Genomic DNA, 20617 nt, shown 5'->3' with positions numbered 1-20617 from the left:
ATGGACACGCAGGACATGTTGGTGGCGTCTTGAGGCAGAGGCCATGCGCAGCCCCTGGACGTCAGGCTGCAGCACACCTGTCAGGACTGAGGTCCCAGGTGCCATGGCTCAACTCTGCTCCTCGCCTGCACCTCTCACCCTGCATCAGCAGCCCAAAGGCGGGCTTGCCTTAGAGTGGAAGGAGCATGGTTGAGTCTACCGTCTCGACCCCCTTTTTATTCCAAAGGTTGGACCTGATTCTGAACCCAGAATTCTGTGCTGTTTCTGGTCCTGAGTGAGGCAGGTGTGTCCTGGTCAGCATCCGCGTGATCCCTTGAAACCTGGCTCAGGTCTGAGACTCTGGGATTTCCCTGATGTACCTCCTTCCCATCCTCCCCCAGACTCTAGCCACCTTTTCTCCAATTGTATCTCTCAAACTCTGTTTTGATTTTCTTAACCTGTCTGTGAGCTCCTGGAGGGCAATGTTGTCTATTTCAACTCAAGGCCCCGTGGTGTAGTGAGGTGTCAGGGTGTAGTGAGGTGTCAGGCTGCAGCAATTGGGACAGAGGCAGGGGCACAAGGAGGACTTCTGTGGGGTATAAGAGGTCAGTGGATGCGGGGCTGGCCCAGTACAAGATGAGGAAGTCTGGGCTTCCCCCAGACTTCCCCCCCGCCCCTCCTAGAGAAGGAAGGGACAGGGCATCTGGGAGCTGGTGATGCCACAGCCCCCCTTGGGGACTCACCCTTGTTAAAGAGGCACAGTGGTTAAGGTGCCTCTAGAACCATGCATCCCTCCCTGATCGCACACAAAAAAATCCCCAAACAACCAAATCTCCTCAATAGAATGAATGGATTTAAGAGCAGTGCTATCTTCAAGGAGTGGGACACAGTGTCGACACGTAGGTGACTCACCCACGTCCAACACCTGGGCCCCACAGACACAGGGCAGGGTGGTAACTCTCCTGGGTGCCTCCACAGACCTTATCACAGTCCCCCAGTCACCATCCACACTGTCCGAGTTGGGGGCCACCATGTCACGGCCTCCAGGGGATGTCCTATTGCTCAAGCTGAGAGCTAGTTTCATGGGCTCAGCTGATGAAAATTACAATTTCAGTTACACTATGTGCCCCTCCCTCTGGGTAAGTGATGCTTCAACCCCAAGTAAGAGACATGGACCAAGTAGGTCACCTGCCCTGTCAGTAAATAAAGACGTTGTGGCCTTTGAGCCATCAGCCACTGCAGCTGCCCCAACTGTGCACTGCAAGGGGATGAAGAAGGGAGAAGTGCAGGACGCCTGCTCCAGGTAGCCGAGGCGCTGGGATGTCCGCTCCAGGTAGCCGAGGCGCTGAGACACCAGGTCCAGGTAGCTGAGGTGCTGGGATGCCAGGCTCCGGGTAGCTGAGGTGCTGGGGTGCTGGCTCCGGGTAGCTGAGGTGCTGGGATGCTGGCTCCAGGAAGCTGGTGTCCATATTGAGCCCAGACTCTTGCATCTTCCCATACACAGTGGTGACGGTGGTTTAGTCACTAAGTTGTGTCCCACTCTTGAGACCCCTGCCAGGCTCCTTTGTCCCATACACAGAGAAGTACTCAATTCATTAAATTGAAGTATCTGGATTTCAAAAGTAATCTTTTGATAGTCCAACTATCTAGTTTTTGTTACAAAAATGCTTGTATAACCTGGCTCCTCCCTTACTTCTTCAGAGCAGGCCCTCAGAGTGACCTGAGATGCTGTCATAGGAGCATAAGTCTTCAGTTTTGGCCCTAAATAGAATTCAATTCTCAGCTTTTAGGTGGTTCATTTTTAATTTTTTTTTCAGTTGACAAAGATAACAGTGCACCAAGGGAGTCACCTCTCCTACATTTCCAGAAAGGACCTTCGGCCACTCCATCCCCCACCTCCCATGGCCAAGTTCACCCAGCAACTTAGGTTGGGGGCTGGCATCACTGCTAGGAAAATGGTGCTGATGTCATGTGCCTTCCTTGTTATGTTAGCTTGCCTTTCTTTCTTTTTGTTGTTCTTGCTTTAAATGAGCTCCCTCTTTATTTTTTAAACTTCCTTCCTGGAGTTTGAGTCATTTCCCGAGGTCTTTGTCTGCCTTAGCTAAGGACCTCAGTGCCCAAGACGGTTTAGAAGTCCTTCTGTTTCTTCTCCAGGGACCTCAGTCCAGACAGAAGCCCAAGCTGGACAAAAGTTCTGGGAGAAGTAGGGCATGAAAATAATGCTTGGAGTTTTCCCTAAGGGGAGACTCCACACGTGGCCACCTTGACCCAATCTCCTTGGGTAGAGAGAGCAGCCTGCTGAATTGGGAGGGAAGCTCTTCGAGGCGTGAAGGAACTATGACTCCAGGGAGAAGCCCCCTGTTTCCAGCTGTGCTGCCTGGGGAGTGAGTGCTCTGAGCTTACACAGCCAGGAAGTGGGTCCCACACTGGGAGAAGATCTGGACTCTTGCCCCAGGGAAGAATTTTTTGCCTCCATCCATGATCCCCAGCATCAGCACAGGTCATAACCTGGCAGAATACCCTCACCCTTAGCTGACATGATGGAGAGGGAGACAAGCCCTTTACCACTGTTTGCTGATGGATGAAACACCCCACCTCATTCCTGGCTTTGTCCCACTGGCTCTCAAGTTCTGACAATGTGGGGTATCTAAGTGGGCCTTCAACTTCCCTTCACCCGATCCCAGGTCCTCTCCTGTGCCCCAGCTGTCCCGGGTTTGGGGTCCACCTCTGAGCCGGCTAAAAGTGACCCGTGGCCCAGCGGTAGTGGCTGCAGCCGACGGGCTGGGTAAGCTGCAAAGGTCTCATGTAAATATAAGTGGGGTTGTGCAAACCACAGTCTGTGGGCCAAATTCTGCCTGAGGCCTGCTTTTGTAGATAAAGTTCTATTGGACACGGCCATGCTTTATTGTTTACTTAACATCTGTGGCTGCTTCAAGCTAGAGATAAAGTAGCTGCAACATGGTCTGTATGGCTCAGAAGGCTGAAAACATCTACTATCCAGCCCTTTATAGAAAATGCTGGGGTCCCTGGATATTAGAAGACAGTGAGCTATTTTGTCCCTGTAGAGGGTTACCACTTGGATGGAACCTTTCGGAGACAAAGTCTCTGGGGAGCGGTGTTGGTACTGACAAGTGGACATCTTTGATGGAGGCCCTGCTGCTCTCTGGTCCCTATAGTGGTTACACAACCCCATATGATGGTTCCCTGCCCGCCCCTACACAGGGCTGGTCTACACTTCCCCACGGCCTTATCCCTGGTCCTTCTGAAGGTTGCAGCCTTGGAGCCAGGGCACAAATGTAGCCTTGGCTCCTACGACCCAGGGCATAAGCCAGAGGACCTGCGTGGGTGGGTTTGACTTCCCTGAGGCTAGTGGGAGATGGAGCTCCTTTGGTCCAGTCCTCTTGGAGGTGTAGAAAAACTCGTGACCAAGACACTCTCCTTTCTTTTAATTACACCTTTAATTTCGAGATCCTTATGGATTAACATGCAGTTTATAAGAAACAATACAGAAAGACTCCTAGAGTCCTCATCTGGGTCATTTCCCCCATGGCTGCATCCTGCTGAATGAGAGGACAAGTCACAGGAGGATTCTGACTCTCAGGCAGTCAGCACCTGAGTCTTTCCAGCATCACAAGGACACCTCCTGCTGTCTTTTCACAGTCCCTCCCCTTTTTGACCTCTGAAGCCAGCAATCTATTCCTCACTGCCCACCTTTTTGTCATTTCAAGGTTATCTACGTGTGGAACCTCACAGCATGCCACCGTTGGGACTGACTTTTTTCAGTCTCTGGGGATTAATGTGTGTGTGTCAGTAGTTTTTACCCTGTTACTACAAAGTATTATTCAAGATATTGTAAGACCACAGTTCATTTACCCATTCATTTATTGAAGGATATTTGGGTTGTTAGTAGTTTGGGGCCACTAGGAATCAGTCTGCCACATGTGTGTGTAGGTTATCATGTGGACACAGAATTAGTGTGTTGTGTCTCAGAGGAATGCGGCCCAGAGAAAGCAAAGGACTCTGGTGTGGCTGCCTTTTCCTGATGGTCTCCACTGGTTTGTGGTTCAACTGGTTGAAATAGATAACAGTGTCACCCATTGTTCCTACTCACCCCACTCCCAAGTCTAGGTGGAAATCCTCCTTCTTCACCCTTACCTCCTCCACCACCCCTGTCTCCTCCATCACTCCCGTCTCCTCCATCACTCCCATCTCCTCCATCACTCCCGTCTCCTCCTCACTTCTGTCTCCTCCATCACTCCTACCTCCTCCATCACCCCGTCTCCTCCATCACTCCCATCTCCTCCATCACTCTCATCTCCTCCATCACTCCCATCTCCTCCCTCACTCCCATCTCCTCCCTCACTCCTGTCTCCTCCTCATTTCTGTCTCCTCCATCACTCCTGCCTCCTCCATCACCCTGTCTCCTCCATCACCCCGTCTCCTCCATCACTCCCATCTCCTCCCTCACTCCCGTCTCCTCTTCACTCCTGCCTCCTCCATCACCCTGTCTCCTCCATCACCCCGTCTCCTCCATCACTCCCATGCCTCCTCCATCACCCCGTCTCCTCCATCACTCCTGCCTCCTCCATCACCCTGTCTCCTCCATCACTCTGCCTGCTCTATCACCACTCCACGTGTGAACTTGGGCAAGACAGCCTGGTTCCGAGAGGGTTACTCTTACTCATCTCAGCCTGTCAGTGGCAGGAAGACCAGCAAGATCATCTAGGGTGGGGGCAGGAGTTGCCCTGCAGGTCTTTGGGGGTGTGGAGTGCCCTGGGTGCCTGTGACTGGGCTGATTCAGACTCCTAGACCTGAGGATGTATTGAACTGAATGAAGTCTGCTACCCACTGTGTCTTTGAGGATCAGGGAGGAGAACCCAACAGTAAACCTCTATATGGGAAAATCTGCATGTCCTCTATGAAGCTATACCGACACCTCGAGTATGCAGTTTCCTAGTGAAGGAAATACCTATATTTCTGCACCCCAACACTCATAACTAGAAACTCTGAGTTAAATCAAAATACATTTGTTTTACTGAATTTTGTGGAACCAGCTGCTTTTGCAGTGTGACAATCTAATTCCTAAAAATTGGTCACCATTTTAAATTTGGTGGCTTCCCTGATAACTCAGTTGGTAAAGAAACCACCTACAGTGCAGGAGACTCCAGTTCGAGCTTGAGCTTCCCTGGTGGCTCAGCTGGTAAAGAATCTGCCCATAAACCGGGAGACCTGGGTTTGATCCCTGGGATGGGAAGATCCCCTGGAGAAGGGAAAGACTACCCACTCTAGGATTCTGGCCTGGAGAATTCCATGGACTGTATAGTTCACGGGGTCACAAAGAGTCAGACACAACTAAGTGACTTTCATTTCATTTTTAAAATTTGGTGGGGGGCTCAGAGATGAATTATTATTATTATTATTTGTCTTTCAAACTTTTACTTAAGGGCACTGATCCATGATGGATTTTAGATCTTGTTGAATGCAGCCACATCCATAGACTATACATACTCATCGAAAGCAGTGATCTGCTCCTCCAGCATGTCTGTCCCAACTTTGTCGTCTCCAACTACACACTGTATTTGAAGTTTTTTAATGCCATACCCAACTGAAACTAGTTCAGAAGAGCCCCAGGCCAAGCCGTCTGCTTGAATGCTTCTGACGGGCTCCTCTAGTTTTGCCATATCGGTCTCATCATCCTAAGGTTTCACGTCTAATAAGATGGAAGATTGGCGACAAGTGCTGGTTTTTCGGCTTTCTTTGACTCATACTGAGCAAGGCATTCTTCTCTTAGCCTCTTGGCTTCTTCACTTTCTTCCTCATCATCAGATCCAAAGAGATCAATGTCATCATCATCTTTACTATCTGTAGCTCCACTTTCTGTGGTGTCCTCCACATTAGCAGGGCCATACTTGGCCAAAGCTTTCTTCACTCCCGGCAGCCTGGCCTTTTCCTTCTCATAAGATTTGATGTGGTTATACCAACGGAGGGCATGACACAAGTCGGCAGGTGGTGGGCCGGAGACGGCTTCAAATACTGCCACATCTGCTTGTGATGGCACGTACCCCTCTATGTAACTCTTGTCTGCCAAGTAGTTGTTGAGCACCTGGAGGCCAGCGGGGCTCTTCAAGTCTCCAAAACCCATGGCGATGGCTAATCTAGAACTGGGAGGCAGCAAAGAAAAAGAGGCATGCAACTGGTCAGCGCCCAGTGCTAAGAGAAAAAAGGTCAGAGATGAATTATCAACACAACAGAATCACTCTGCCTTTAAAACACCTGGCTTAAAAGCACACTTGCTGAATCACTTAGGTGAAATGCTGGCAGCCCCTGGGCTCAAGCTGCAGCCTGTTCTAGGAAACCAGTGGAACCACCTCCATTCTGGATGCTGTGAGGTTGTCACGTGTGATCCCAAGCAGGCAACGAAGCGGCTGCTCCCCATGTGGGTGTAGATAGGGCTCTGTGTGTTGGGGCCCAGAGCGCCCGGAGTCTCCTCCTCCTTTCTGCTGCCCACGAGGTTCCCATGGGAAGAGAAGAGTGAGGCTTGTGGGACAAGCTGGCTCGGGTGTGTCTCCCCTTTGCTCCCTCAAGGCACCTGCTGTGCCTGAGGTACCGGCAGGCTGCTGGGGTTTGGACAAGGAAAGGCCAGTCTCCCCAGAGTTTTGTTGTTGCTGTCCTAGGCTCTGCAGGGGGCCCCCCTCCTCGCCTCCCTCCCCGTCAGCACCAGGCAAGGAGGTCAACTCTCTCCCCAGAAAGAGCCCAACCTGAAGCCTTTTCTCTCTTCCAATATGGAGTGGGGGGTGGGGGGGGGGTGGGGGGGGGGGCGGGGAGAGGCTGTGGTTGCCCCTAGAATTCTTTTTTAAGATTTATTTGATATGGACCATTAAAAAAAGAATTTATTGAATTTGTCCCAGTATTGCTTCTGTTTTATTTATTTATCTATTTCTGGTCATGAGGCACATGGGATCTTAGTTTCCCAACAAGGGATCGAACCCACACCCCCTGCATTGGAAAGTGAGATCTTAACCACCAGGGAAGTCCCAGACCCCTAGAACTGTTGTGTGGAAATGTGGTTCTGCAAACAGACCAAAGGCCTGCAGACCTGGGAGGACTTCTGAGGCCCCTGGGTCAGGTCTTGTCTCACAGAGTAAAATCTTTAGAGCCCAAAGTCTGGAAAGAATGCCACTGGCTGCAAGTAATAGCCAACAAATAAATTGCTCAAACAAAAATGCTAATAATTCCCTGTGCTGTATAATATAGCCGATATTTTATAGTAACTTGAAGTATAATCTATAAAAATCTTAAATCACTGTATTGTACACTTGAAACTGGAACAATAATGTAAATCATCCATCCTGTGATAAAAATGCTAATAATGTCAAATAAGAAGCCTTGGCAGGGTGACTTTAGGGTCAGCCTCCTTCCATCTTCATGCTCTGCTCCTCTGAGTGTGTCCGCTCATCCAGACTCTATCAACTTTGCAAACCAGCATCTGGAAGACCATACCAAGCATGGGGTGTCTATTTCTCATGTCTCTGCTTAAGGGGGAGGAGAAGTTTCCTGAAGCATCCAGCATTCTGCCTTAACCCACGCGGATGGGCTATGTCACATGTCTGCTCTGGTCCAGGTGCTGGCCAGGGGGTGGACTTACCATCATTGGCTTAGACCTGGATCGAGGAGTTTCTGATATCTCTTGAAGCTTATTGCTGACAGGTACACAGGTGAACTTGTCTTTGGAAGGAGAGAGAGCATCTTCCCCACAGCTCACTTCATACAGAGAGAAATGCACACAGAATCTTGATAGACCCCAGGTAACTTTTGGCTGAACTACTATCATGGTTTTAGATGAAAGCAGGTGGGCCACGGTGTGGATAATCAGTGACACTAGGTTCCCCGGTGATATAGGAGCCAGCCGGGCAGCCCCCAGTGGCACTGGCAGGGCCATTGATTTCCATGTCAGGGCAGGGTCAGCATCACCAGAGGCTATTTTTCAATAGAAGCCAGAAATCCAAATCTTCACGTAAAATCTTACACTTCCTAAATATTGATAATGAACTCACTCTTTTATTGACACGATGGGGCTAATAAAAATTGTCTAAGAGCTGGACTTCTAGAGATGGGAATACCACACTACCTGACCTGCCTCCTGAGAAATCCATATGCAGGTCAAGAAGTAACAGTTAGAACCTGACATGGAATAACAGACTGGTTCCAAATTGGGAAAGGAGTATGTCCAGGCTGTATATTGTCACCCTGCTTATTTAACTTCTATGCTGAATATATCATTGCCAAAATGCCGGGCTGGAAGAAGCACAAGCTGGAATCAAGATTGCTGGGAGAAATATCAATAACCTCAGACACGATATGCAGATGACACCACCCTTATGGCAGAAAGTGAAGAGGAAATGAAGAGCTTCTTGATGAAAGTGAAAGAGGAAAGTGAAAAAGTTGGCTTAAAACTCAGCATCAGAAAACTAATATCATGGCATCTGGTCCCATCACTTCATGGCAAATAGATGGGGAAACAAGGTAAAGAGTGAGAGACTTTATTTTCTTAGGTTCCAAAATCACTGAAGATGGTGACTGCAGCCATGAAATTAAAAGGCACTTGCTCCTTGGAAGAAAAGCTATGACCAACCTAGACAGCATATTAAAAAGCAGAGATATTACTTTGCCAACAAAGGTCCATGATAGTCAAAATATGACCAACCGTAGTCAAAGCTATGGTTTTTCCAGTAGTCATGTGTGGATGTGAGAGTTGGACTATAAAGAAAGATGAGTGCCAAAGAACTGACGTTTTTGAACTGTGGTGTTGGAGAAGACTCTTGAGAGTCTCTTGGACTACAAGGAGATGCAACCAGTCCATCCTAAAGGAAATCAGTCCTGAATACTCATTGGAAGGACTGATGTGAAGCTGAAACTCCAATACTTTGGATGCGAAGAACTGACTCATTTGAAAAGATCCTGATGCTGGAAAAGATTGAAGGCAGGATGAGGGGGGGTGAAAGAGGATGAGATGGTTGGATGGCATCACCAATTTGATGGACATGCATTTGAGCAAGCTTTAGGAGTTGGTGATGGACAGGGGAGCCTGGTGTGCTACAATCCATAGGGTCACAAAGGGTTGGATACAGCTGAGTGACTGAACTAAACTGAACTGAAGAGCTGGACCCAACTTGGAGCCCATGGTCTCCTTTGGATAAAGCGGTCAACATCTGGAAGTTGGGATGAGGCTTTGCTGTGGTCTCTTTGCACCGACTGGCAGTGGGACCCCTACTTTGGGAGACATCAAACATTACAGGAGAGGCCCAAGGGCACTGTTACTGTTCCCAGGTCTAGGGACCAAACCACTTTCTAGCCGTGATCTTCCAAAGAGCACTAGAGAAGTGAGATAAGAGAAACCAGGACACTCAGAGGAAATTACCGGGGATGTTTCCTGCAATGAATGTCCCAGGCTGTGCTGGAGACAGGTAGGGTGTGGATGCTGTGATTCATCATTTCATATGGAAATGAGATGTGATTCAGTACTCTTTGGGGAAATGAAAGGTGATGATAAAACATACACCAGTTAGTTAGTTCAGTCGCTCAGTTGTGTCTGACTCTTTGTGACCCCATGAATTGCAGCACGCCAGGCCTCCCTGTCCATCACCAACTCCCAGAGTTCACTCAAACTTATGTTCATCGAGTCAGTGATGCCATCCAGCCATCTCATCCTCTGTCGTCCCCTTCTCCTCCTGCCCCAAATCCCTCCCAGCATCAGGGTCTTCTCCAATGAGTTAACTCTTCACATGAAGAGGCCAAAGTATTGGAGTTTCAGCTTCAGCATCAGTCCTTCCAATGAACACCCAGGACTGATCTCATTTAGGATGGACTGGTTGGATCTCCTTGCAGTCCAAAGGACTCTCAAGAGTCTTCTCCAACACCACAGTTCAAAAGCATCAATTCTTCGGTGCTCAGCTTTCTTCACACTCCCACTCTCACATCCATACATGACCACTGGAAAAACCATAGCCTTGACTAGACAGACATTTGTTGGCAAAGGTCTCTGCTTTTCAATATGCTATCTTCGTTGGTCATAACTTTCCTTCCAAGGAGTAAGCATCTTTTAATTTCATGGCTGCAATCACCATCTGCAGTGATTTTGGAGCCCCCAAAAATAAAGTCTCACACTGTTTCTACTGTTTTCCCATCTATCTGCCATGAAGTGATGGGAATGGATGCCATGATCTTCGTTTTCTGAATGTTGAGCTTTAAGCCAACTTTTTCACTCTCCTCTTTCACTTTCATCAAGAGGCTTTTTAGTTCCTCTTCACTTTCTGCCATATGGGTGGTGTCATCTGCATATCTGAGGTTATTGATATTTCTCTCAGCAATCTTGATTCCAGCTTGTGCTTCTTCCAGCCCAGCGTTTCTCATGATGTACTCTGCATAGAAGTTAAATAAGCCGGGTGACAATATATAGCCTTGACGTACTCCTTTTCCTATTTGGAACCAGTCTGTTGTTCCATGTCCAGTTTTAACTGTTACTTCCTGACCTGCATATAGGTTTCTCAAGAGGCAGGTCAGGTGGTCTGGTATTCCCATCTCTTTCAGAATTTTCCACAGTTTATTGTGATCCACATAGTCAAAGGCTTTGGCATATTCAATAAAGCAGAAATAGATGTTTTTCTGTGGCTCAGATCATGAACTCCTTATTGCCAAATTCAGACTTAAATTGAAGAAAGTGGGGAAAACCACTAGACCATTCAGGTATGACCGAAATCAAATCCCTTATGATTATACAGTAGAAGTGAGAAATAGATTTAAGGGACTAGATCTGATAGACAGAGTGCCTGATGAACTATGGACGGAGGTTCATGACATTGTATAGGAGACAGGGATCAAGACCATCCCCATGGAAAAGAAATGCAAAAAAGCAAAATGGCTGTCTGAGGAGGCCTTACAAATAGCTGTGAAAAGAAGAGAAGCGAAAAGCAATAGAGAAAAGGAAAGATGTAAGCATCTGAATGCAGAGTTCCAAAGAATAGCAAGGAGAGATAAGAAAGCCTTCCTCAGCAATCAGTGCAAAGAAATAGAGGAAAACAACAGAATGGGAAAGACTAGAGATCTCTTCAAGAAAATTAGAGATACCAAGGGAGCATTTCATGCAGAGATGGGCTTGATAAAGGACAGAAATGGTATGGACCTAACAGAAGCAGAAGATATTAAGAAGAGGTGGCAACAATACACAGGAGAACTATACAAAAAAGAGCTTCATGCCCAAGATAATCACGATGGTGTGGTCACTCACCTAGAACCAGACATCCTGGAATGTGAAGTCAAGTGGGCCTTAGAAAGCATCACTACGAACAAAGCTAGTGGAGGTGATGGAAATCCAGTTGAGCTATTTCAAATCCTGAAAGATGATGCTGTGAAAATGCTGCATTCAATATGCCAGCAACCCCATGTCCAAGGAGCAGCAGCTGTGTGGGCGCGGGAAGGCTGAGAGGAGCTACTCCATGTTCAAGGTCAGGAGGGGTGGCCATGAGGAGATACCCCTCATCCAAGGTAAGGAGCAGCAGCTTCGCTTTGCTGGAGTAGCCACTGCACTTTGCTGGAGCAGCCGTGAAGAGATACCCCACGTCCAAGGTAAGAGAAACCCAAGTAAGACAATAGGTGTGGCAAGAGGGCATCAGAGGGCAGACACACAGAAACCATAATCACAGAAACAGACATCAGACAGATAAAATTAGACAAATGGGCCCAAACTCAGGCATGTGAATCTAGCCTCAGGGTTGCCATAGTAGCTGAATCCATCAGAAACTGAGAGGGCTCTCTGCACACCCTGGGACACCTGTACCTTGACTGGAGTCAGTTGGCCTAGATTCAAGTTCTGACTGTATTCCTTACTAGCTAGGCAAGTTCCTAACCACTCTAAGCTTTCCCAGCTGGAAACGAGCATGATGGTCACGTCAGTACCCACCTCACTGGGTTGTTGGGAGAAAATTTTTATTAACTTTTTGGTATTTTTTCTCTGTTCCTTTTCTATAACTGTGTGTATATGTGTTATATGCTGTTGTTCAGTCGCTAAATTGTGTCTGACTCTTTGCAACTCCATGAATGGCAGCACACCAGGCTTCCCTGTCCTGTGTCCCTGAGTTTGCTCAAATTCACGTCCGTGGAGTTGGTGATGCCGTCCAACCATCTCATCCTCTGTCATCCCCTTCTCTTCCTGCCTTCAATCTTTCCCAGCGTCAGGGTCTTTTCCAATGAGGTGGCTTTTCGCATCAGATGGTCAAAGTATTGGAGCTTCAGCTTCAGCATCAGTCCTTCCAATGAATATTCAGGACTGATTTCCTTTAGGATGGACTGGTTGGATCTCCTTGCAGTCCAAGGGACTCTCAAGAGTCTTCTCCAACACCACAGTTCAAAAGCATCAATTCTTCAGTGCTCAGCTTTCTTTATCATCCAACTCTCACATCCATACATGACTACTGGAAAAACCATAGCTTTGACTAGATGGACCTTTGTAGGCAAAGTGACATCTCTGCTTTTTAAAATACTGTCTAGGTTTGTCATAGATATTCTTTCAAGGAGCAAGTGTCTTTTAATTTTGTGGCTGTAGTCACTGTCTGCATTGATTTTGGAGCCCAATAAAATGAAATCTGACACTGTTTCCACTTTTTGCCCATCTATTTGCCATGAAGTAATAGGACTGGATGCCATGATCCTCAGTTTTTGAATGTTGAGTTTTAAGCCAGCTTTTTCACTCTCCTCTTTCACCTTCAAGAGGCTGTTTATTTCCTCTTCACTTTCTGCCATTAGAGTGGTATCATCTGCATATCTGAGGTTGTTGGTATTTCTCCTGGCAATCTTGATTTCAGCTTGTGAGTCATCCAGCCCAGCATTTCCTGTGATGGATTCTGCATATAAATTAAATTAATAGGGTGACAATACTTGACATACTCCTTTCCCAGTTTTGAACCAGCCGGTTGTTCCATGTGTGGTTCTAACTATTGCTTCTTGTCCTGCGTACAGGTTTCCCTCTTTTTTGGGTTTCCTTCCTGTTTAGGTAACCACAGAGCATCGAGTAGAGTTCCCTGTGCTATGTAGTAGGTTCTCATTAGTTACCTGCTTTATGTATAGTATCTGTAGTGTGTATGTGTCAATACCAGTCTCCCAGTTCATCCCATCAACTCCATTCCCTTTTGGTTCCCATACATTTGTTCTCTATGTCTGTGTCTCTATTTCTGCTTTGCAAATATGTTCATCTGTACCATTTTTCTAGATTCTACATATATGTGTTAATATTCAAATTTCTTTTTCTCTGTCTGACTTCACTGTTTTCTAATGACTGTTGTATGCATGCTTTTTTTCATGAAGAATTGAATCTTGAATGTGGGAACTATAGACATCTTATTCCATAAAACTGTATTGTCTAAATAGGGCAAAACTCTATGCCATTTACTGGAACCACTGAGAGTGTTATAAATGCTAAAGGGATCCTGAAAATTACCAAGCCAGCTGTGTGAGCAGGATTTACAGGCTCGTGTCTCACACTGAGCTGTCCTGGAGACAGAATCTGCCCAAAACCCTGTACCCTTTCCTTGATTTATCTCTTTCCAAATGTTGATGAGCCGCTTTGCTTGCCAAAGCCAGATCTGGGAAGTGAGTACTAGTTAGCCTTAAAAACAATGCTCGGCCCAGTCAAGTTTTCTGTAAATACTGTGCATGATAAGTTACACAAGGACACTATTTATGAAATGTGGGAAAATTGATAAGGCTGTATAAGCATGCTTACCAGCCAAGGGGCGGGGGCCGGGGTAAGGGCAGGGGAGAGTCTTTGAAAAAAAAAAAGACTGCAGCCAGTGAAACAGGTTTCCTCCTGCTCAGTTTTGCTCAGTGAGGGGCGGGAGGGTGTGGGGTCGGCCTTCAGCCAGCACCTCTGTCTCTTGGTTGCCCTAATGGACTCCTCACTGGGGTGATGGCATCAGGACTCCCGTCTCCCCTCTCTTACAGACCAGGAAACCCAGCCCTCTGGAGATGCCGAGCTTAGGTCCTGTCCCAAAGCCAGCAAATATCCAAACCAAGGCACCAATGCCAGAGGCAAGTTCAGGTGATCAACGCTTGTCAGCGTACTGGTGGGGCAGTGACTCCTCCCCCCAAATCCCCTGCCCAGATGTGAGCCCCTGGAGCCCTCACAGAGTCCCTTGGAGGTGTGAGGAACTGCTATGGACTCTCATACATGGACAGAGAGGTCCCACAGCTCATCTAAAGCCACACAGCTCGTGAGGGGCAGAGTGGGATTTGAACCAGGGGTAGATGTGTTCTGTCCCTTTAAACAGCTGGAAACTCACAAACCAGCCCTGGCGGGGTGTGTCCTCATGTGGTTTTGCACACGTGGGATAGTGTACCCAGGAGGGTCAGCGCAGTAGCTCACACAGTGGCACAGAGTGTTGCTTTCATTCTTCATTTGTTCTTTAGTTTTGTTCATTTTTCATTTTGTAGAGATGTTTATAACTGCTCTATTTCTATGAAAAGGGGAACAATATAGCTCCATCTGAGCCTGAAACCATGGTTGCCTGCTGAGAGGTCCTCACACATCATTCGGGTCTCTCTGCACAGAGGGTGGGGGGCTGCCACATGAAGGTCTTAGCCCTTCAGTGCTTCCCCACAGATTTCAGATAAAAGTCAAGTTGTCACTGTTTGGGCTCTCAGGGCTCCTCCCCTCCCCAGGTCCTCCTATCCATTCCTCAGGCTCTCGTAGGACCGCCTTTCCTTCACTTCCTTAACAAGGTTGTGGGCCTCCCACCCCAGGGCCTTAGCACATGCTATTCCCCCACATGAACGCCGTTTCCCCTCTTATCTTTTCCTCCTTTAAATTCCAGCTTCGTTGCCATTCTTTCCCGGAGGAGCCGGTCCCAAGTGTCCATCCCAAGGATCTCTCCTGACACCCTGAGGTACCTGTCACCACTAAAACTGCTCAACATGTTCAAATCTGTCCATTCTAAGGGATGTCAAAGGTCATGAAGGCAGGAGTTTTCTCCTAGAATATCAGTGCTGAGCCCAGTACACAATAAGGTCTTAATCAACATTGCTTGGGTGGATGGATGGTTAGGTAGATGGATGGATAGATGGATAAAAAGATGGATGGATGGATGGGTGGGTGGGTGGATGGTTGGATGACTGCATGGATAGATAGGTGGGTGGGTGGATGGATCTCCACAGACACTAAAGAGCACAGGGAGAACTCAATGGATTCTAAGAAAGCATCTCTGGACTCTTGCAAACATCTGATTAAAATAAAAAGAATGCAAGGAGCACCCCCTGAGGGCTCTCTGTCTAGAGTCTGAGATGAGTGTTTTATCCCTTGTGGAGGCTGAAGCCCCTGAGTTCCCAACCCCCACGACACCCTACTGGAAGCTCTGAGGAGAGCTGGTGTCCCATCTCAGTCACTTGGAGGTTTGCCACTCTCCACTGAGCACTCCCTTTGGGGGCTGGGTCCTCACCATCCACCCAGAGTGCCGAGAGTCATGGGTGCCCGTGGGTAGGGGGAGCCAAAGGGGGAGGGTCCAGTCCCCTCCCTTCTCTGGGGAGACGGATGTGTGGTCTGCAGGTCTCCTGAGGGTTCCAGCTGGAGCCCCAGGTCACCTGCTCAATTTAGTGTCACCCAGTGCTGCCCGCTTCCTTGGCCTTGTCTCACTCCTCCCCTCTCAAATAAACTGCGTATCCCAAATGTTTTTCTGGGCTCTACTTCTTGGGGACCCCAACTGGTGACAGCCTCAGTGAGCAGAACACACTATCATCACAGGAAAAGAACTCTTCAAGGGCCTCTGTGAGTCGCTGTGCGGAAGGAGGTCAGCCGTGGCCTGGGTGGATTCTGGGCTCAGACCTCCCACCCTTCCGGTAACCCTGAGCTGAGGAAAAACAGGCGCACAAGTCTCGGCCTGTGAGGTCAAAGACATTTTCATCTTTTCCTTTATGATGCTTTCTGCGAAGCTGCCACATCACAACACAGCATTTGCGCTACAAAACCCTGAAAACTGCCAAATTTCACCCAATTGAGTTTAACGTTCTCAAGGAGGGAGCTTGGCATTGTGTTAGAAACTCAGACATTCCCACGGCCCAGTTCCTATTTTAAAATTGCCTATCTATTTAAAGTTCACGATGAGGGGACACAAGAGAAAAAAGACTCTCAAAGCCAAAGGGAACATGAGCGCGCAAAAGGAGAGTCCAGTTTGCTTCTAAAAAAGGCTGAAAATTATAACCGTCGTGTCTCAAGTCTGAGGATTTTTTTTCTTTTCCTCTTCTGGTTGTTTGCAAACCAAAGTGGAATTTTATTATGGGTTATGAAGTGAGTTTCTCAAGTTCCTGGCCCCCTCCAAATCTCTACTCACTCCGCGGCGTGCCCTCACATGGAAGGAGGAGGGACCCCCAAATAAAGGCGCTGGTGCATGCAAGCCACAAACGTCTCCCCACCCCCATCGCCGCTGCATTTCCTTAGCCCGAACCCAGCGACGTTGCCTGGCTCCTTTTATGCACAACAAAACCGTGATGAAGGCTGCAGGAGTCAGAAGCTATTCAGCACAGGAAGCCCCTGTATCCGGTGAGGAATAAGAAGTGCAGCGGCAGGATGCGCCTTGGGTCAGGGGGCCGCGGAAAGCCTTCAGCCTTTGTGTCCTTCTCTGTGACGGAGCGTCCACGTCTGAGCCCTCGGCTCCCCTCGGAGCTCAGCTTGGGCTGCCGCTGTCACCGCCCGGGCGTCAGCCTCCCACCCAGAGGGACACAGAGGCCACGATGGCCAGTTCAGCTGGCCTACTGCTGCTGCTGCTGCTGCTGTCGATCCAGTCCCGGGCAGAGAATACCACTGACTGGGAGGCCGTGGTCTGCGCAGGGTCTGCCTGCTACACGGCCCACAGGCACAAGCTGAGTGCGGAGGATGCCCAGCTCCATTGCAGCAAGAAAGGGGGCAATCTGGCCACGGTGAAGAGTGAGGAGGAGGCCTGGCACATCCAGGGTGCCCTGACCCAGCTCCTGCTGCTGGGGCCGCCCCTGCAAGAACGCTCGAAATTCTGGATTGGGCTCCAGCGAGAGAAAGGCACTTGCTCGGACAGCAGCCTGCCTCTGAAGGGCTTCAGCTGGCTGGGTGATGGGGAGGACTCACAGTACAACAACTGGTACAAAGAAGTTAGGAGCACCTGTACCCACAGGCGCTGCGTGTCCCTGATTCTGGACCTGTCTGTGCCGGGCTTGGCCAGCGGCCTCTCCAAGTGGGTCGATGGTCCTTGTGGGCACTCCGGGTTTCCTGGGATGAACATCGAGGGCTTTGTGTGCAAGTTCAGCTTCAAAGGCATGTGCCGGCCGCTGACCCTGGGGGGCCCGGGTCAGGTGAACTACACGACCCCTTTCCAGGCTACCAGCTCCTCCCTGCAGGCCGTGCCCTTTGCCTCGATGGCCACCGTGGCCTGTGAGGACGGGAATGAGGGCAGGCAGCACTACTTCCTGTGCAAGGAGAAGGCCCCCAGCGAGTTTGACTGGGACAGCTCAGGGCCCCTCTGTGTGAGCCCCAAGTTCGGCTGCGACTTCAACAATGGAGGCTGCCAGCAGGACTGCTTCGAGGGTGGGGATGGCTCCTTCCGATGCGGCTGCCGGCCGGGGTTCCGGCTGCTGGACGACCTGGTCAGTTGCGCCTCTCGGAACCCTTGCAGCTCCAACCCGTGCGGAGGGGAGGCCACGTGCTTCCCCGGGTCCCTCGGAACAGACTTTACGTGCCACTGTCCCCCAGGCTACCAGCTGGACTCGACTCAGCGGGACTGTGTGGACGTGGATGAGTGCCGGGACAACCCCTGTGCCCAGGACTGTGTCAACACCCCTGGGAGCTTCCGCTGTGAGTGCTGGGTGGGCTTTGAGCCTGGCGGCCCTGAAGAGGGGGCCTGCGTGGATGTGGACGAGTGTGCCCCTGGCCACTCGCCCTGCGCCCAGAGCTGCACCAACACCGAGGGCTCCTTCTATTGCTCCTGCGAGGAGGGCTACGAGCTGGCTGAGGAGGACGGCACCCAGTGCCTGGACGTGGACGAGTGTGAGGTCCAGCAGGGTGGCCTCTGCGACAGCCTGTGCTTCAACACGGAGGGGTCCTTCCGCTGTGGCTGCCTGCCGGGCTGGGAGCTGGACCCCAACGGCGTCTCCTGCACTGGGGGGCACACGTCATTGGGACCACCGACCGGGTTTCCCCTTAGGGAAGACACGGGAAATGGAGAAGGGAAGCTCCAGTCTTCTGCCACTGTGTCCAGTCGCAGCGGGGACAACCCTGAGGGTACCTCCACAGTGGTGCCCTCCAACAGGAGACTCTCCCTCCCAGCTAGGGTCCCCACCTCCCTGCCCCCATCGGAGATGCTGGCCCCCAGTGCGACGCCTGGGGTCTGGATGGAGCCCAGCACCCATTACCCCACAGCCACCACCGGCCACAGGGAGTCTGCAGGCGAGGATTTCACAGCCAAGCAGAGCGAGCAGGGCACAGACGGACAGCAGCTGCTCTTATTTTACATTCTTGGCACCGTGGTGGCCATCCTGCTCCTGCTAGCTCTGGCCTTAGGGCTGCTGGTCTGTCGCAAGCGCAGGGCCAAGAAGGAGGAGAAGAAGCAGCAGCCGCAGAGCGCAGCGGACAGCTACGCCTGGGTCCCCGAGCGGGCTGAGAGCAGAGCCATGGAGAACCCCTACAGGTGAAGGAGGCTGGGTTGCCCGGGGGGAGTGTGGCAGGCACGGGGGCGGGGTAGGGGCGGCAGTGACCATGGCACGCAGCAGGCAGAGATGAGGGGTAGGCTCGGGCCCCCCTGGGATCACCTCGAGGCCCACATGTGCCCTCTGGGGGTGCCACCCTGCCCCGTGTCCCCACGCCCAGGGTCCAGATGACATGGCCCCGGGGCAGCAGCTTCCAATGTGTTGCCCTTTGTTCCCATAGTCCGACGCCGGGGACAGACTGCTGATGCTGATGAGGCCCCTGGACACTGGCAGCGACCACCATCCTCAGAGCCAGGAGACCATTGAAAGCAGGACCCCCACCTCCTGGAAGACTGGACTGGAATCTTAGCAAGTAGTTGTCAACCTTCTCTTTAAATGCCTGGCAGCTTGAACCGTGCAGGTATCACACGTGTGTAGTGTGGAAGCGGGGGAGGGTCAGGTGTCAGTTTAGGAATTTCGTGCGTGTTAACAATTCTCCTTCCCTCTCCTGCTGAAATTCAAATGTGACTGAGTTCATATCACCCCTGATCCTGGATCGCACTTGACATGTCAGGTGCTAACAGGCTCCCTTTGAACTGCTTCTCTGCCTGCATACACCTCTAATAACAGGACACAAATCAGGGCAAATTTGGACTGAAATGATTTGTGCCTTCTGGTGTGATGAAGCCTGAGTCTATCTGTTGTCTGATTATGTAAGAAGCTCTGTTTCTGATGGAGGGAACGTGTTCAGGCTGGAGGCATATTTTTTCCATTCTTGCGTTTCCATCCACTTAGGTGGCAGAGGCAGGGCGTTTAGAAATCACATCTCTCTAGCTCTTCGGGTTCTAATTGTCTTCAGTTTATTTGCAAATGAAATCTGAACAATGTGGGGAAAATTGTACCAAGCGAGTAAACAGTGACTCTGGAAACTAGGGTTAGAAGGCAGGGTTTGTTTCAAAACTACGTGAGTCAATTTGTCTCAATAAATGTTCCCATGTTCCACCCTGTGTTTGACTGGTGACACCGACATTCGTGAGGTCAAAGGTTAAAGACCACTGGTCTCCGGGGCCAAGTGGCCCCACCCCCTCGATGCCATCCTGCCCTCTCTGCACTCTGCCTGGGCTTGGACACTCTGGTGGTTTCTGGATGATGTGAGGGGCTGAGTTTAAAAAGTGCTGTAACAGCATTTAGCACAGTTCACGGTGGTGGAGGCCTCCTGAGAGCTGAGCCCATCTTGCGGACACCGCACAACCAAGTCAGGACTCGTCCCCTGGGTGCTGGCCCAGTACTGCGTACAGCACAGGTGTCCTCTGGCCCTTTTCCTTAAAAAAAGAAGACAAGAGGAGATGGAGAGAGAATGAGAGTATAACTAAGATCTTGTGCAACAGCAGACACTTCTCAGAGCCGTTTTAATTTATAACCTTGTCTGTAAGTGCCCACTAGCCAGATTTCCCACAACTAAGACTGCTGTGGTCGGTGGTGCTTGGTCCCCATCAGTTCAGCCTGGGTCCCTGGAAAGCAGCCCAGAATTCACTGTGGGGCAGAGCCCTTAGAAGCTGCCTGAGCAGCACAGGAGGCCTGGGCACCTGGAGAAGGTGGGACTGGGGGTGAACCCCTTGGCGCACCCCTCCCTGATGCTCCCCTTCCCCTGCAGGACAGACCGAAGAAACCATTTCCGGGATCCAAACTCTGCCCCAGAGGTCAGCACCCCACGTGCTTGGCCTTCAGAGCCAAGTAGATGCCTTTTGCCAATTTCGAAATGAAGGTGCTATAGCTCACACTGAAAAAAAAAAAAAAAGGAAAAGTGGAAGGGGTTGGGGGAAGGAAGGAAGGAAGGAATGATGGAGGTCTGAGACTGTTTCCTCAAACAGGCCTGCTCCTGAATTTCAGGAACAGTCTCTACAATCACTGCTCTTCTCTCTTGCTGGCCATTGGGAGGGGCTGAAGC

At 50.1% G+C, this 20617-nt stretch overlaps 1 protein-coding gene and 1 pseudogene across 1 annotated transcript; one reads left to right on the top strand and one right to left on the bottom strand.

Annotated features, from left to right (window-relative positions):
* Positions 1 to 5429: 5429 nt before the first annotated feature.
* On the bottom strand, positions 5430 to 6170 carry LOC781466 (elongation factor 1-beta-like; annotated as a pseudogene).
* Positions 6171 to 16620: 10450 nt separating this feature from the next.
* CD93 (CD93 molecule) lies at positions 16621 to 19671 on the top strand. The gene is made up of 2 exons (XM_003586784.6): positions 16621 to 18671; positions 18911 to 19671. Exons 1-2 carry the CDS (start codon positions 16750 to 16752, stop codon positions 18933 to 18935), a joined length of 1947 nt encoding a protein of 648 aa, XP_003586832.2. The 5' UTR covers positions 16621 to 16749; the 3' UTR covers positions 18936 to 19671.
* Positions 19672 to 20617: the final 946 nt, after the last annotated feature.

Source organism: Bos taurus, chromosome 13 (genome assembly GCF_002263795.3).
Source record: "Bos taurus isolate L1 Dominette 01449 registration number 42190680 breed Hereford chromosome 13, ARS-UCD2.0, whole genome shotgun sequence".
NCBI lineage: Eukaryota > Metazoa > Chordata > Mammalia > Artiodactyla > Bovidae > Bos > Bos taurus.
Note: the sequence above shows the minus strand (reverse complement) of the source record. Positions and strands in the feature narration are given on the sequence as shown.